Source organism: Brachypodium distachyon, chromosome 4 (genome assembly GCF_000005505.3).
Source record: "Brachypodium distachyon strain Bd21 chromosome 4, Brachypodium_distachyon_v3.0, whole genome shotgun sequence".
NCBI lineage: Eukaryota > Viridiplantae > Streptophyta > Magnoliopsida > Poales > Poaceae > Brachypodium > Brachypodium distachyon.
The window spans coordinates 37727506-37742373 of record NC_016134.3 but is presented as its reverse complement, the minus strand read 5'-3'; the positions used below and the strand labels follow the sequence as shown (position 1 = coordinate 37742373).

Below are 14868 nucleotides of genomic sequence, written 5' to 3'. Positions count from 1 at the left end.
TCCGAATTAATTCCTAATTTTTTCACGCGAAAATAAGCGCGAACGGGAACTGAACCGGACGGTCCGAGCCAAACCGTCCGGTTCACCTGGTTTTTGCCGGTCCACTGGCCCATCCGGTCCAATGCTCTAAAAAGACTGCTGAGAGCTCCGGTTCCCGTTTTTCCGGTCGGACCGCCGGTCCGGTTCGATTTTCAAAACTAGAGTCCTAATGCGGCCGGCGGCCTATGCGGACAACACATCGGATAGTCCCCAAATGAGAACCCGTTTCAGTAAAAGTCATTCTCTGGAGCATGTCTGCACAAGAGTACAAGAAGTCCTATTACACCAACCCCCTCACGGTTCCTGTCGAGCTTGGACCAGGGATTAATTTTAAGAAGATTCCATGAGAAAATTGGAGTAGTGTGCTCTATTCCAAGGTCACGTCTCCCATTGAAACTAATCGACTGGCCAGACGACTGGATCCTCTGTCCGACTGCACCAGTTTCAGTGCATCCTACTCAACATCACACCAAGAAACAGACAGCTAGCAGATGGATAGACCCGGGTCCCGTTTGGACTGGTGTAGCCTGCGGTGGCTGGCCGTGTTTTTCTTCCCGGGGGTTGGTTGGTTGGTTGTTGCTTGTCCAACTCGATCGGCGATCGCAAGTAAACGCGCCTCACCAACTGAAACAAAAGGCTTGGGTGGAGAACACGAGGCCAGAGCTCGATTAATCAGGGAGGTTCTTGCTGGCCGGCCGGTGATGTGACCGCAGCGTTGCTGCGCAGGTGTACGGGTTAATAAAATCACAAATTATTTATTTTCATTTTTTATGTAGACAACTCATGGCGCTGTCGAGGTCGGCATGCGGGTATGGTGGCGTCGGTTGTAAGATGGAGTAGAAAAAATCGTGAAAAAAACTGGAGAAAAAAAAATAACGGGCAGTGACATATTGGTTGTAATTTTAACTGGAGAAAAAAAAAATAACGAGCAGTGGCATATTGATTGTAATTTTAACGAAATTAACCTACGACGACGATCGCGACCATATCATCACCACCAGCTCCAATTTAATAGATATGCCAAATCCACAAATACTTCTCCGGTCAGTTATACATACGCAAGTATGCGGTGCGATCCATGCGTTGCGTTGTGTGTTCAACGTTCATGCTGTGGACTGGCTAGCTCTAGGCTAGTCCTTTTGCTGAGTTCACCCTAGCTACTAGGATAGAGGTGCTGGAGAAGGTTCTGCTGTTTTTGCATTCGTCTCGATCGGCTGACGTCATAATTAGCTGGCAAGATGTGCTAATTTGGCACGCACAATGAACGGCCTATTAAAAGAGATACTGTTTCATAAAAAAGAAAATCGTTTGATCAAAAGGACCTGCGGACGAGTTTTCAAGATGACACGGAGTATATATATGCATGCAGTGTTTCGGACGAGTTTTATTCGTAACATAACAATGGAAATTCTAAATTTCAGGCATTCGGTATCTCACCTTACGTCCAAACCACCAGCGCGTCGTCTGATCCCTATCTTGATCGTGTGGCAGTGTCTGGTCTCTTCCTCCCGCAACCTCATGCCTCAGCGTGATCCCCTTTCCACCGACAGATCTCGGCTCCCTCCATGGCTTCCGATTTTCTTCCACTGCGGCGAATCACCAGTTTCGCCGCGTAGGAAGCGCACAACATCACGCTCGTCTGGCCGCCGATTAGGCTTCCCTTTCCTTGCGTGATGGCCTCGACTCCTCGAGGGAGCGGGCGAGTTGCGCGAGGTCAATGGTGTCACTCCTTTTCTTTAGAAGGGACGAGTCAATGACCGGCCCATAGCGTGGGCAAGTGGGGCAACCTCCGGCCCATGTCCTGCATACAACTAGTATAAATATGCGACCATAAGAATTAAACAGGCCCATGTTAGAATGGAAGCCTACAGTCGCTCGATGATCAATAAGCGCGGAAGTCAATCCATCGTTCTCACTTCCCTTCGCCAGAACTCATCTCGTCATCCCATCCCTTTGATATCCGAGGTCACGACCACCATTAATGGAGGGAAGTGACATGATTTTTTGATTCCTAATTGTTTCTACTTCAATTAGTAATGTTTTCAGTCGCCCTACCCCTTCCCATCAAATTGGACGTGTTCGCTTTTCCTTGCTTATTCCGATACAGGATACTCTCTCCGATCATAAAAAGTGTCATCCATTTTATATTAAGTTAATATAAATTTTATACTAAATGAACAAGACTTTCTATGGATGGAAGGTAGTACATCATTTGATATAAGAACACAAAGGTTATTTACTTCCTTCCTACAATTTAGTGCGTTACTTGAGAAGGCGGGCCAGAATACTCGTGGTTCGGGTGAAAGGAGGAGGTTTGGTCTAAGACCTAGGCATGGGTGGCCCCCATACCCCAGGCTGGGCTCGGGCCATGATTTCTAGCCTGCAGCACAGCGCGAAACTCCAAAATGCTTGATACTAATATTTTTGAGGAAAAATATGCACAAGAATTCATCTTAATACGCCTGAAGAGATGTTTTTTAATACTCTATATAAATTCAAGTCACTTATTTTAAAACAGAAGGGGTACTTATAATGTTAGAGGAGGTGTTTTTTAGGCCTCGAGCCAGACTGGGCTTGGGCTTTGCTTTTTGTTGCCGGGTTTTTTAGAGCCTAGCCCGACTCGAGGTCTTGATTTTCTATGTTTTAGGCTTGAAGATCTGCACTATCTTTTTGACGTGGTATCTAAAATTTTTAGGAGATTATTCATATATTATTTGACTAAAAGTTCTCTATACTCTTCCTATTCAACCACTGACATTCAGGTGCATCCATATCCAGGTGCCTTAATTTATTGCGTTCGGAGGCAGAGGTAAGAAAATATGATAGGGAGGGCCAGCTAAAAAGAACAAAAAATTTATACTCAGTTAACAAAAGCTGAAACATATGTGGTAGCAAAATTATTTTTTATTTCATTGATTTTGTTGTCATTCATTGTTGAAAACAAAATGATATACAAGTGCTGAATTGCATATTACACAAAAGAAAAAATTAGACAAAGTCAATAGAAGATGGAGGAACGATTAGTATTTCCCAGTGACCGACAGTGCATCAGATGAATGTTGAGTGGGACCAATACCTATAGAATACAAAATTTTAGGAAGAGCTAATCCTGGATCTAATGGATTTTTTCTTGGCCCGAGCCCCGGTTGGCTCACCCCTGTCTCTGCCACTGATTGTGTTGATTATCGCTTATTAGGCTTATACAGTTTGATTTTTTGGCGTGAGATGTCTTCTGTAAAGTGTTTACCAGGTAGTGAAAATAAGGAGAAAAAGAATATTTATGCTTTGGTGAATCTCAAAAACATGGATTATTGACACATCAGTTGCCCCACACTAAATCAATATTCCAACTCTGCCACTGCCGCTCAATTCATCTAAGTAACCATGTGACTGTACGCTAAAAAAAAGTAACCAGGTGACTGTTACTAAGAGAGTTGGCACTGATGTCATCTTGGTTTGTTTTGTAGACAAAATACTCGAACCAAGAACCTCTCAACTGGGTAGGGGTAGCTAGCTTATTCGTGAGATTATCAAGTGAGGTCTTCCAAGCGGCACGAGAGGTTGGCCATCGATGACGAGATCCTTGGTGATTCGTGTTCTTGCGATCGCTCGCTGTGATGTGTGCTTCTCCTGGAGAATTTGATGTGTTATTGTCTATACGGTTTCTGATACTCCTATATGAAATCGGGGCCATGCCTCTTTGTAAAAAAATAATATCTTTTCAAATAATCCCAAACGTGTGAGATTTTACATTCCACGGAGTACGGGTTTGGTCGCCTATGATCTACTCCCTCCGTTACATAATTCTTGTCTCAAATTTGCCAAGAAATAGATGTATCTAAAGGCGTCTAGATACATGTAATATTTTGACAAGAACTATAAAACGGAGAAAGTATCTGCTTAAGTTTGCAATGTATTATAAACCGCATCGCATGATTATATAGCAGCGATCCCAGAACATATATGATATATGCCATTATCCAATTCAACACATACGTAAATCATCTCCTTACACAAAGATATAGCTTTAACAAACTAACACCGGAACTGTGTTAGCATAATCTTGAGTTTGAGTCTAGCTAGTCGCATGTGTGTGTCCCCTAATGGGATTAGGATTAGAGTCCTAGTCCTAGTTTTGTTAGCCGAGTGTGTATTCATGTAGGATACTAGTCCGTGTGTGGTTAGATGTTGTGCTTGTACGTGTGTGTATATATACATGTACACCCATAACTTGTAACCAAGTCGTGAGATTGAGGAGAAATAAAAATAGAGGGCACGATACGGGTCCTTGGCCAAATAAATTTTTGATCGTGTGCGTCTTCATGTGATTGATCTTTGGGCAAATCCAACATTTGGTATCAGAGCGAGGTTCAAGATTTGAAGACGCGCTTGCCCCGGGGAGGCGATGTGCTAGCGCCTCGGGGCGGGCATCGATGGCGGAGCGGCGTCCGCGGATAAGAGCGGGCAACAGCGGCGGCGGATCAGATTCGACGGTGGCGGTTGTGTGAGGAGTAGCGTCCGGCGGATCGGATCGGACAAAGTTGCGGAGTAGCGTTCAGCGGATTGGATCGAGTTGTCATCACGGTGGGCCGATCTCCTCATAATGGGAGATCATAGTACTGATCACCAGAAAGTACTCGGCATCAAGGCAAACTGTTGTCGGCAAGCTCGTGAGGAGTTATGTGTTTTAGCGTCAGCATCCGTGAGTCGTGGTCGTGTCCAAGTGCTCGTCGGTGTGAGGCTCTGTTGCAGTGGAAGCATGTCACGGTCGAAAGTTGTCTAATATGGTGTGTCATCGGAGCAAGGGATCGACGTGCGTGCAGACAAGGTGGCATGTGGTCATCTGTGTGTCTCGGCGAGAAGACCAAGTTTAGCGTGTAGTGGGATCATGACCAGTTTAGTTGAGTTCATGCGTGAGATTAATGGTGTGTCTAACTGCACGTAGCACGCGAGATGTGTCCGCGTGGGCTGGTAGTCCGGATCATACGTTGAGGTGAGTCGACGAGTCTTGAAGCTGAAAAGAGCCAAGACCGGGAGGAGCGCGGAAGACAACAACTTCAAGATTAGGGGAAGATTGTTAGCATAATCTTGAGTTTGAGTCTAGCTAGACGCATGTGTGTGTCCTAATGGGATTAGGATTAGAGTCCTAGTCCTAGTTTTGTTAGCCGAGTGTGTATTCGTGTAGAATACTAGTCCGTGTGTGGTTAAATGTTGTGCTTGTACGTGTGTGGGTGTTATACATGTACACCCATAGCTTGTGAGATATCGAGAAGAAATAAAAATAGAGGGCACGATACGCCCCTTGACCAAATAAATTTTTGATCAAATAAATTTTTGATCATGTGCGTTCAAATGTGATTGATATTTGGCCAAATAACACACATACACACTTGAATGTAAGTTGCGGCCAGTAAGCTCGACTCCAATCACTAGTACTGATATGTGCTAGTAACACGATAATGTAGGTACGTAGACTATTCATGACAACGATCATCCTGGTGCAGTGGTGCTGACGCTGCTGCCTGTTATTCATGACCCCGATAGAACTTTAGCTCAAGGATTTATGAGGATTAGGCCCTGATGCAGACAGGCCTGTCGAAGATCCAGCTGAACCTTGCGAACTCGGGCTCTTTCGCGGCCTTGGTGACGCGGTCGTGGGCCAGCTCCTCCATCCTGCGGATCTTGCGCGGCAGCCCGCACACGTACTCCTGCGCGCGCCTCCCCTCGCCGGACATCTGCCCCCCCGCGCCGCCGAGCTCCGGCACCTTCCACCTCCGCACGAAGTGCTCCACCATGTCGCCATAGTCCCTCGCCGTGTACACCCCGGCCCGCTGCGCCACGGCCGAGAAGCGCGCGAAGAGGTCGGCGTCGCGGCCGTCGGTCATGAACTGCCCCGGCATGGTGACCTTGGCGCGCAGCACGTCGGCCAGCGCCCGCGCCATGCCGTCCGGGTCGACCTCGAACAGCTTCCCTACCGCCCTGGCGTAGGCCGTCTCGTGGCGCCTCTCGTCGGCCGCCACGGCGCCGCAGATCCTGGCGAGGCAGCGGTCGCCGTGGCGCGCCGCGTGCCTGGCGACGCGCGAGTGGGACACGAACGTGGCGCGCTCCTGGAACGCCCCGTAGACGACGTTGTGGTAAGGGCTGGAGGGGGGCACCGGCATCCTCATGCCGTTGCGGAGGAGGTGGTGCACGGTGCGCTCCACCTGGCGCATGTCGACGCGGCCGCAGAGGTAGAGGTAGCGGTTGAGGAGGTCGCCGTGGCGGTTCTCCTCGGCGGTCCACCCGCGGAGCCAGCGCGCCCAGGGGTCAGGGCTGCAGCCCGTGGCGTCGTGGGCGGCCTCCGCCCTGTTGCCCATGCACATGTACGTCGGCAGCGCCTCCTCCGTCACCATGTTGCCCACCAGGCACACCAGCACGTCGTCCGGCACGCTCGCGGCTCGCGCCTGAAGCTCCTCCGTCGTCGTCGTCGCCTGTTGCTGCTGCTCGGCGGAGCGTGGAGAGAGGGAGAGGCAGGGGAGCAGGTCGCTGGGCTGCCATGACTCGTCAACCGGGGTCAGCAGCGGCAGCAGATGTTGCTCCACCCACCCGCCCAGGTTCAGACACCGCACCGCCTCCACCTGTTCAGGCGCCGGCATCCCCGTCACCAAGTCCTCGAAATTTGTTAAGGCGTTGGCCTTGCAGCTGGCCCATCTCCCGCCGCCTCTTGTCGCAGCCCGGCTCCTGCACCTGCATGCATCACATCCGTAGCTCCGCTTTCTAAACACATCGTGTGTGCATCTGTATGTAGGACGTGACAAACAGAGCCGTACGTACCAGCTTGGATTCCCCTGTGCCGGCACGCCGAGGCCGTGTGGGAAAGACTTGAGCATGCTCATCTTCTCTCAGTACTGCAAGGCGCAAAACTTCACTGACGAGACGATACAGCACCGGCCAATGCGATGAACACCCAGTGAGTTTGCTGTGTGTATATATATATATATGCACATATGCATGACATGTTTGGTTGCACATGAAAATGGGGATTGATGGTGGGGTCAGCGGAACTGAAGCTGCCGCGTGCCGACACGTACGGTACCTATAGGAAAGGATCGAGGCCACTCCATGACCAGTGAGAACTAAAAAATCAACCTGTGAGTGGTCCGATTACCTACGGTGGAACCAGTTCACCTAGCTGCAAATCTTACGTTCGAAACACTGCCGATAGAATTTAGGGATTGGAATTGAGAGTAGAAAATTCTTTATTTTGTGCGCGGAGAATTCGAAAGTAATTGCAGTCCAATTCAAATGTTTGTGTTATTATAGTTTGACTTTGATCGTACTAGTCACATATAATGAAATACTGTAGTTTTTTTTTGTCAAAGCCGTGGTTAAATGAAACATAAGATGCGCACTATTATTAGACCGAGATAGTATATCAAATTGTTAGATCGATGCGTATCCATTTTATGCGACTTCTGAGTTCAGTAAAACGTCTGTCGTCGAGAGAGAAAAAAAAGACCAGGTTGTTCAACGCCACAACTTTCCGCTCCTTCAGTAAACTTCTTGTACACAGATAACAGCAGAAGGCAACGCGCTTTTTTTCTTTTCGATTCAGAGCAGCGGCATGTGGGTGTGGTAATTGCTGCACATGCATGATATACGATATCCATGCTAAGCTAGCCTCTCTAGTCTGTAGCACTTCACTTATTACGTTCCTAGCCATCATCGGGCCATCTATGCACGTTCTGATGCTCATGGCTCAAGAGTTGAATGCAGTACGTAGGGTTTTTTTTATAAGCCGAATGCGGTACATAGTTGGTACTAGTAGCGTACTTCTGACCAGTGTAAACATTGAATGCATTTTTGTCCTCCTCTTTCCATCCCTCGGGCTGACAATTGGCACATCCACATTGGAAAGTAAGTTTAAATCTTCGAGATAGTAATGGACTAGAGGCGAGCAGAGAAATCACTGGATTTTTCAGTTATTACTAACTTTCCAGGCTATAAACCAACGAACAATTGTTGCTCAGGAACACCAGCAATGGAGCCTGGAACGTAAACTTCAATTTTAATAGAAACGAAAAAAAATGGTGAATTGGTGACCGTTCTTTTTATAGAAGTTAATATTTTTTACAAAGGTGAACGTTACTGATAAATGTGATTTTTTATATAAAGATGCACACTTTTTGTAAAGGAGTAAAGATATTTTTTTATAGAGGCGAACTTATTTAGCAAACAATTTTCAAATACTACAAAAATATTTTTTCTAAATATAGTGCTGATTTTACCACTTTGCAAAGACATGGTTCAACAGTTCATTTCAAAGTTTTTTTTTAAAGATTTACCACTTTGCAAAGACCACAAGTACAGAGAAGAGGAGCACAGCTGCTGTTAAAAAAAAAAAGAGGAGCACACCAGTACGGTACATACAGGACAGTGGACAGCCACGCGTGGAGTTATGGGCCGACACGCGTGTAGTTGTTGGGCTGATTTCCGGAATGTGGAAACCCCCTTCTCGGGCCTAAAGAGGCTTGGTACAATCAGTATGACTATACTCTGGAGCTAAACTCTGCCCGTGGTGTAGGAAAAAATAAGGACAGGCCCAGGTGCCTATCAAAAAGCACCAATGCCATCTCGTTTGCCCCCTCTCATTTGCTTCGTTTCTCCCTGTCGAATTCGCAAGTGCGGCATGGAAATACTCCAAGCAAGGGACCTGCTCAGTCTATCTTCGGAAATGTACTCTGAACTCTACGAGTTTGCAATGAACGTACTTCGTGGCATTTTTTATTTTTGAAAAAAGAGAGGCTTGCCCACTTCGTGGCGGCTACATGAACTCATGAAGTCGCAAGATAGGAGGAGTATTTTATGGAAAACCGATGAAGCCCGAAAGAAAAAATGAATCCCGTTTCCACTGTCCGGTATGATAAAAGAGAACACCACCAAACCTCGCCTCACCTCACCTCACGGATTACTTACCAAGGCTGGTACGCGCGAACTGCTGCACATGTTCGCACGTGAGCCGCGCACGCACTCGCTCGTGTTGACATTATAGTACTTGCCAGCCGCACGATTGCATTGCAAGAGCCAGAGCCAGGCAGTGCCCCCGTCGGCCGCATGCACATGCGTTCCCAACCCTCCTATTCTCTGCTTCCATTTTGCCATTTTTTACTGCAAACTCTGCCTGTGGCTGGAAGCAGTGAGCCTAGCTAATTATCCATCGCTGCTGCGATCTGCAAAGTCGCGAGATGCACACCTGCGACAACTGATCGGTACTCGCGCGTCTAACTTTTGCAGAAGATGCCAGCAGCCAGTAATTGTTTAGTAGTGCAGGAAGCGGTCAGATTTCGTTTGAGAAGGAGACGGAAGCTGGGGGGCGTGGGCGTGTAAGCTTACAGCAGCAACATCCATCCTTCGAAGCGCGTACACGCCTTGGTGTCAGCGTGCACGTACTGATCGAGTGTGTTCCGGGGGCAAAGCATCATCATTAAGTTACGTGTCTGCTCGTAGTTAGGAACGAGAGTACTGTATTATTTTCTTCCTCCAGGGCCGAGTAGGCTTTGCAGTTTTCACGTGCAAGGAGAGCTGCATTTTCACATTTCGTAACGACATCCACTGCCGAACGCGTCCATGGCTTCCTGTGACATGTTGCCAGTACTATCATGTCATTTCCCACCGTGAGGCCGTGAGACACCGACCTACAACCAAAGCACACAGCAGAAATCTACAGAAATCTAGGCACGGAGGAACTCACAAAGAAATCTACGTCTAGAAAGGCCAGTCGTCTGATCAAGAAAAGTCACGGCTGCACATGTTGGCACAATGGTGGTGCTAGTATATAAGTTCATTTTGTCGTTGTCACTTTATTTCCTGACAGTGGCAATTTGAAGTCGGAGACAAGGACAACAAACGGAAGGCTGGAGATTACCCAAAACCGCAAGACGTCGAATTCGAGCAATAAGTACATGTAGGCAATCACTACAGGTCTGAATCTCGCGCAAATCGCAATGTGTATATGCAGTACGCATCAAAGACAGACGGGTCGGCGGCTAAGATTTCGACGTCACGTCAATTTGATGGCTAGGATTCCGACGTCAAGTCTTTTCGACAACTAGTCCCGGCTGCAGCCACGGCGCTGCATAATTGCTGAATAAATGTCTTGTTGTCGTCCACGCGAGAGGGAAGGTTTTTCTCGTCTTATGTCGGACGTCGGAACGGCCGTCATTTTAGTTTCCGTGTCGCTAGCCGCGGTGAATTAGGCTGATCACTTCCTTAATGCAGTGGCATAGAACAGCTGATTTTGTCACTTTCCTTAACGTGATCCTGTGGCACTAAACCAGTGGGCCCACCGTGCCAACATCTCTCGCTCGCATACATCAAGTACGTCAAACGATGGATATTTGTCACGTTTTTTAACTACTCCTTCCGTTTCATAATTCTTGTTGAAATATTACATGTATCTAGACGCGTTTTAGGAATAGATACATCTATTTTTGAACAAATTTGAGATAAGAATTATGAAACGGAGTGAGTAACTTTTAGTTGATTAATTGGACAATTCTTGCCTTCATATTAATAGATATTGAGTCCTCCGGTTCAAAAAAATTACGTCAACCAAAAAGTAACATATGAAGCTTATAAGCACAAGGGACTAACACAAAATAGTCCCCCTCGCATGTCGGTCAACATGTGGCCGCTATCACCTGCGATTTCAGCACCAAAAATTATGACCGACTTTCTCATCAGTCCACCAAGATATGTATCCATGCACCTGGGTTCAGATATCATTTGTTACGTGATCCCGAGACTTGCCAAACCAACATCTCCAACCTACATGCATCAATTCGGCTCAACCAGAAAGCAACACAACCTCCGCGCCTCGCCGTCCGCCGTCCCTGCCGCGCGCCTCCCCGTCGGCCGCCCCTGCGTCTCTCCCTCGGCCTCCCCTTCAATTCGTCGGACGCCTGCTCCATCTTGGAAGAACAAGATGATAGGAGGAAAAAAAACGCAACGAGCCACTGACGTATGGGACCCACTGGTCAGTGTAAATGCAAAACTAAACAGGGGCTGAAGTTTAAGGGGTACTGCTGAAACTCAAATTAAAATAGGGACTAAAATTTTTAGGAGGAAGCCCCTAAACAGGATTTAGGGACCCTGTTTTAAGGGCTACTGCTGAAGATGCTCTAAGTGGTCTTTTGGACCATATTCTCTCCAAAGACTGGGGCTACCCTCACCCATATAAGTCGATCCTTATCTCCCTCACAACCGACGTGTGACTAAACCTAACAATTTTGTTAGAAAATTCCGGGGCATTATGAACTACCAAAGAACGACCAACCATAGCAACATGACATCAATAAAGGTTCACGAGGTACGCCGTTGTCAGCTACATCCTTAGGGCTGTGACTACTGTCGGTCCTCCCCATTAATATTGAACATCGCATCGCGCCTACCTTGCGCGGGTACATACCTTGCATTTTACTTTTTGGGTTAATTTGCGGTGGCTTTATACATTAGGTCTGGGTTAGATGTGTTTTACCTAAACACCAATCCATCACTAAATACAAGTCTAAGTGTAACTCCAACTCGTACACATATTCGACAAAAAATGCAATAAAACTCCACTTTGGCAAATATGACCTTCATCATCATGAAGCCGTCATGTACAGACCTTCATGAACCTTAGAAGGGGAAACAGGCGAGGCCGATGGGGCTTTGACGAGGTAGCTAGGTATAGGGGACAAAGTTGCATGGTCGGGGCATGCACGACTTCTCAAGCCACCGACAAAAGTCTGGTGAAGTCGCGCACAATGGGTGTTCGACAAAAAGGCAGACATGTTAGACACGGGCTGGAGGGTTCTGATGAGCCAACTCTGGGCCCCTCTTCCATTATTATTTTGTTTTCTAGTTTTTAGATAATTTGGAGGCTGACATGAGTCTAAGACAAAGTTTGACCTACCATAAAAATCAGATTAATTTTAAAATTTTGACTTTATTTGAATTAAAAAATGTTTGAATTCAAATAGGGTCATTGGCTCAATTTGAGCTAGACGTACCATTTAAAAAAATTGTGACTAGAAATTTAAAAATTGATCATTTGTCTAGGTGCCAATTATTTGAGGGTTCAAATGGGCTCTCGATATTTTAGGAGAAAATAATAGAGGCTCGTCATATATATTCCGACCAACCAAACCGAAGCAGCGCCAGGACTTCAGATCTCCAAAGTGGGGCCACAGCCCATAGTCATAGGTCCCACACTTGTCCTTCCTCTGGCTGCACCCCGCGGCCACCGCTATATAAAACTCCCTGGTCACCCTGTTCGACCCAAAAGCGTCCCCTGTTCCGCAAACGAAATCGCCGTTTCATTTGCCCATCAGAAACTCCCCATCCAAACGCAGGGTGTTGAGAAGACGATTCAGACGGCTACAATGGTGGATGTGGACCACCGGATGGCGGGGCTCGGCCCGGCGGCGCACGCGGCCGCCCTGCGCCGCCTGTCCACGCGCGCCGCAGCTGGCCCCGCGTCGGCGTCGGCGTCGACACCGCGCCACGGGCTCTACTCCTTCCACGGCGTAGCCTCCTCCGTGCTCTCCCACCTCCGTTCCTCCGGAGTGGCCATCCTCCCGGGCCTCTCCGACGCGGAGTTCGCCCGTGCCGAGGCTGAGTTTGGATTCACTTTCCCGCCGGACCTCCGGGCCGTGCTGGCGCTCGGGCTCCCCTCGGGCCCAGGGTTCCCGGACTGGCGCGGGCGCTCGGGGCTTCGCGCGGCGTTCGACCTCCCCGTCGCGGCGGCGTCCCTTCAGATCGCGCGGGGCGCGCTCTGGCCGCGCTGCTGGGGACCCCGGCCAGCGGACACCGACCGCGCGAGGCGGCTCGCTCGCTCCGCGATCCGGCGCGCGCCGCTCCTTGTGCCGCTGTTCGACCGGTGCTACCTGCCCTGCCGCCCCTGCCTCGCCGGGAACCCGGTCTTCTTCGTCACCGATGACCGCGTCTTATGCTGCGGCCTCGACGTCGTTCACTTCTTCACCCGCGAGTCCTCCTTCCAGCCGATGGCAGAGATCTCCATCTCCTCCCCGTTGGCCAAGACGCACTCTTCCGGCACGAGCAGTACTACGCCGTGCACGCGCCGCAGCCTCGACGCCGTCCAGGCCCCGCGCTGGATCGAGTTCTGGAGCGACGCATCATCCGACCGCCGCCGCCGCGACTCGTCGTCCTCCGAAGCCTCCACCGCGTCGTCATCCTCTTCCTCCTCGTCAGCCGGTTGCCCCTCGCCGCCTCGGCGGTCGACCCCGCGCTGGGTCGACAGCTACCTCGACAAGCTCGGATCGGTGCTCAAGGAAGGCGGCTGGAGGGACAGGGAAGTTGATGAGATGGTCGAGGTGACCGCCTCGGGAATGTTCGACGGGGAGGAGACGACGCCGGCTTCTGACGCGGAGGCTGTGCTCGACGCACTGCTGCTGAAAACGGACCGGTGCTCGGACTCGCTCAGGCGAGCCGGATGGAGCTCCGAGGACGTGTCAGACGCGCTCGGGCTTGATTTCCGGCGGGGCAAGAAGCCGCTTCGATCTGCCGTGCGAGTACCGCCAGAGATAGCTGCCAAGGTCCAGCGCCTCGCTCAAGCGGTGGCGAGGTCGTGACCTCACCTCAACGGCGTCGGCCGGCCGGGCATGTAGCATCTGCCCTTTTTTTTTTTTTTTTCTATTTCCTCCTCATATGGGGGATTAAAGAACACCTGTATGTTAAGTGAGAAAGTAAACTAACCCATGTTCATGTGCATGGATACACACGTAAATTAAAGCCGTGTTCATGTGCTAATTGCCAAATAACAATATGTCAATGCCCAATAAATTAACACCGATCCCTTTATTTCTCCATGGATATATTTTTCTGGCGAGCATGTGCATATGTTGGATACCGTTAGTTGCGAGGAATCTTTACCAGTCACGTTGGATGGGTGCCAATGCCAATGCATGCTGCTTCTATTAAACGAAGCTGATAAATCAACAGACATGATTATTTAACCAGATACCGATCTTGCGAAACTTCCATCCATCCAAAGGTAACTGGGTGGCGAGATCACGTATGCTTGACCTCGTTGATAACCCATCGCATTTAGCAGTTCGCACTAGCCCTTGCATTAGTTGACCAACTGCCAAGAATTTGAGCTACGCATTTGCAGAAGGCGCACGCATGCTTTCCTTCGGTGCTCAGCATCCTCTGCAATTTGCATCCCAACCTAGACAACTCCGTTTCCATTCTTTGCAAAACCAAGCAAGAAAATGCGCCATTTGTGTAGTGGACTAGTGGCAGTAACTAATTACCAATTCCGTTCTCACGCTAAACTTTTCTTAATCCGGAGGAAAGGAACACTTGGGGAAGCAGTTGGCCATGCACGCATGCGTGCACCACCAGCCTCCGCCCCCTTTCGTTCCCCTTGCGGCCACGGTGTACGTCACCCGAAAGGATGACTTTGTCCCTTGTCTTCGCTGGTGGCAACTTGCAAAGTTGCAACTCCCACACGCGCGGGTAGCCCGTGGGGCGCCGCTGTACGCTGTACGACGCACCCCGTGCTGGCGCCTTCGATGACACGATCCATCCATCCTCGCTTTGCTTGTGAACGGAGACGACGTACGAGATTTGAGATCGATGGCGCGGGTTCGGCCGCTCGCTAGCTCCTTTAATGCGCCGGCGTGATCGCCGCCGGGCACGGAGCACCCCTGCGCACCCGTGTGCTCGCTCTCGCATCGCACGAAACTGCACGTATTGGTGGTCCTGTGCGTCTGGTGCTGCTGAGTTCTGAAAAAGGGTGGCGCTGTCACACTGATGCCCTGACGAGTTGATGACATTTTAGAT

General features: G+C 49.4%; 2 protein-coding genes across 2 annotated transcripts; one reads left to right on the top strand and one right to left on the bottom strand.

Moving 5' to 3' along the window:
• Window positions 1–5366: 5366 nt before the first annotated feature.
• On the bottom strand, window positions 5367–7251 carry LOC100829329 (acyl-[acyl-carrier-protein] desaturase 4, chloroplastic). The gene is made up of 2 exons (XM_003576557.4): window positions 6853–7251; window positions 5367–6765 (listed from the first exon to the last, which is right to left on the bottom strand). The coding sequence occupies exons 1-2, from the start codon at window positions 6912–6914 to the stop codon at window positions 5610–5612; spliced, it is 1218 nt and encodes a 405-aa protein (XP_003576605.1). The 5' UTR covers window positions 6915–7251; the 3' UTR covers window positions 5367–5609.
• Window positions 7252–12243: 4992 nt separating this feature from the next.
• Window positions 12244–13889, top strand: LOC100829031. Its single transcript, XM_003576556.4, has one exon. The coding sequence runs from the start codon at window positions 12444–12446 to the stop codon at window positions 13650–13652; it is 1209 nt and encodes a 402-aa protein (XP_003576604.1). The 5' UTR covers window positions 12244–12443; the 3' UTR covers window positions 13653–13889.
• Window positions 13890–14868: the final 979 nt, after the last annotated feature.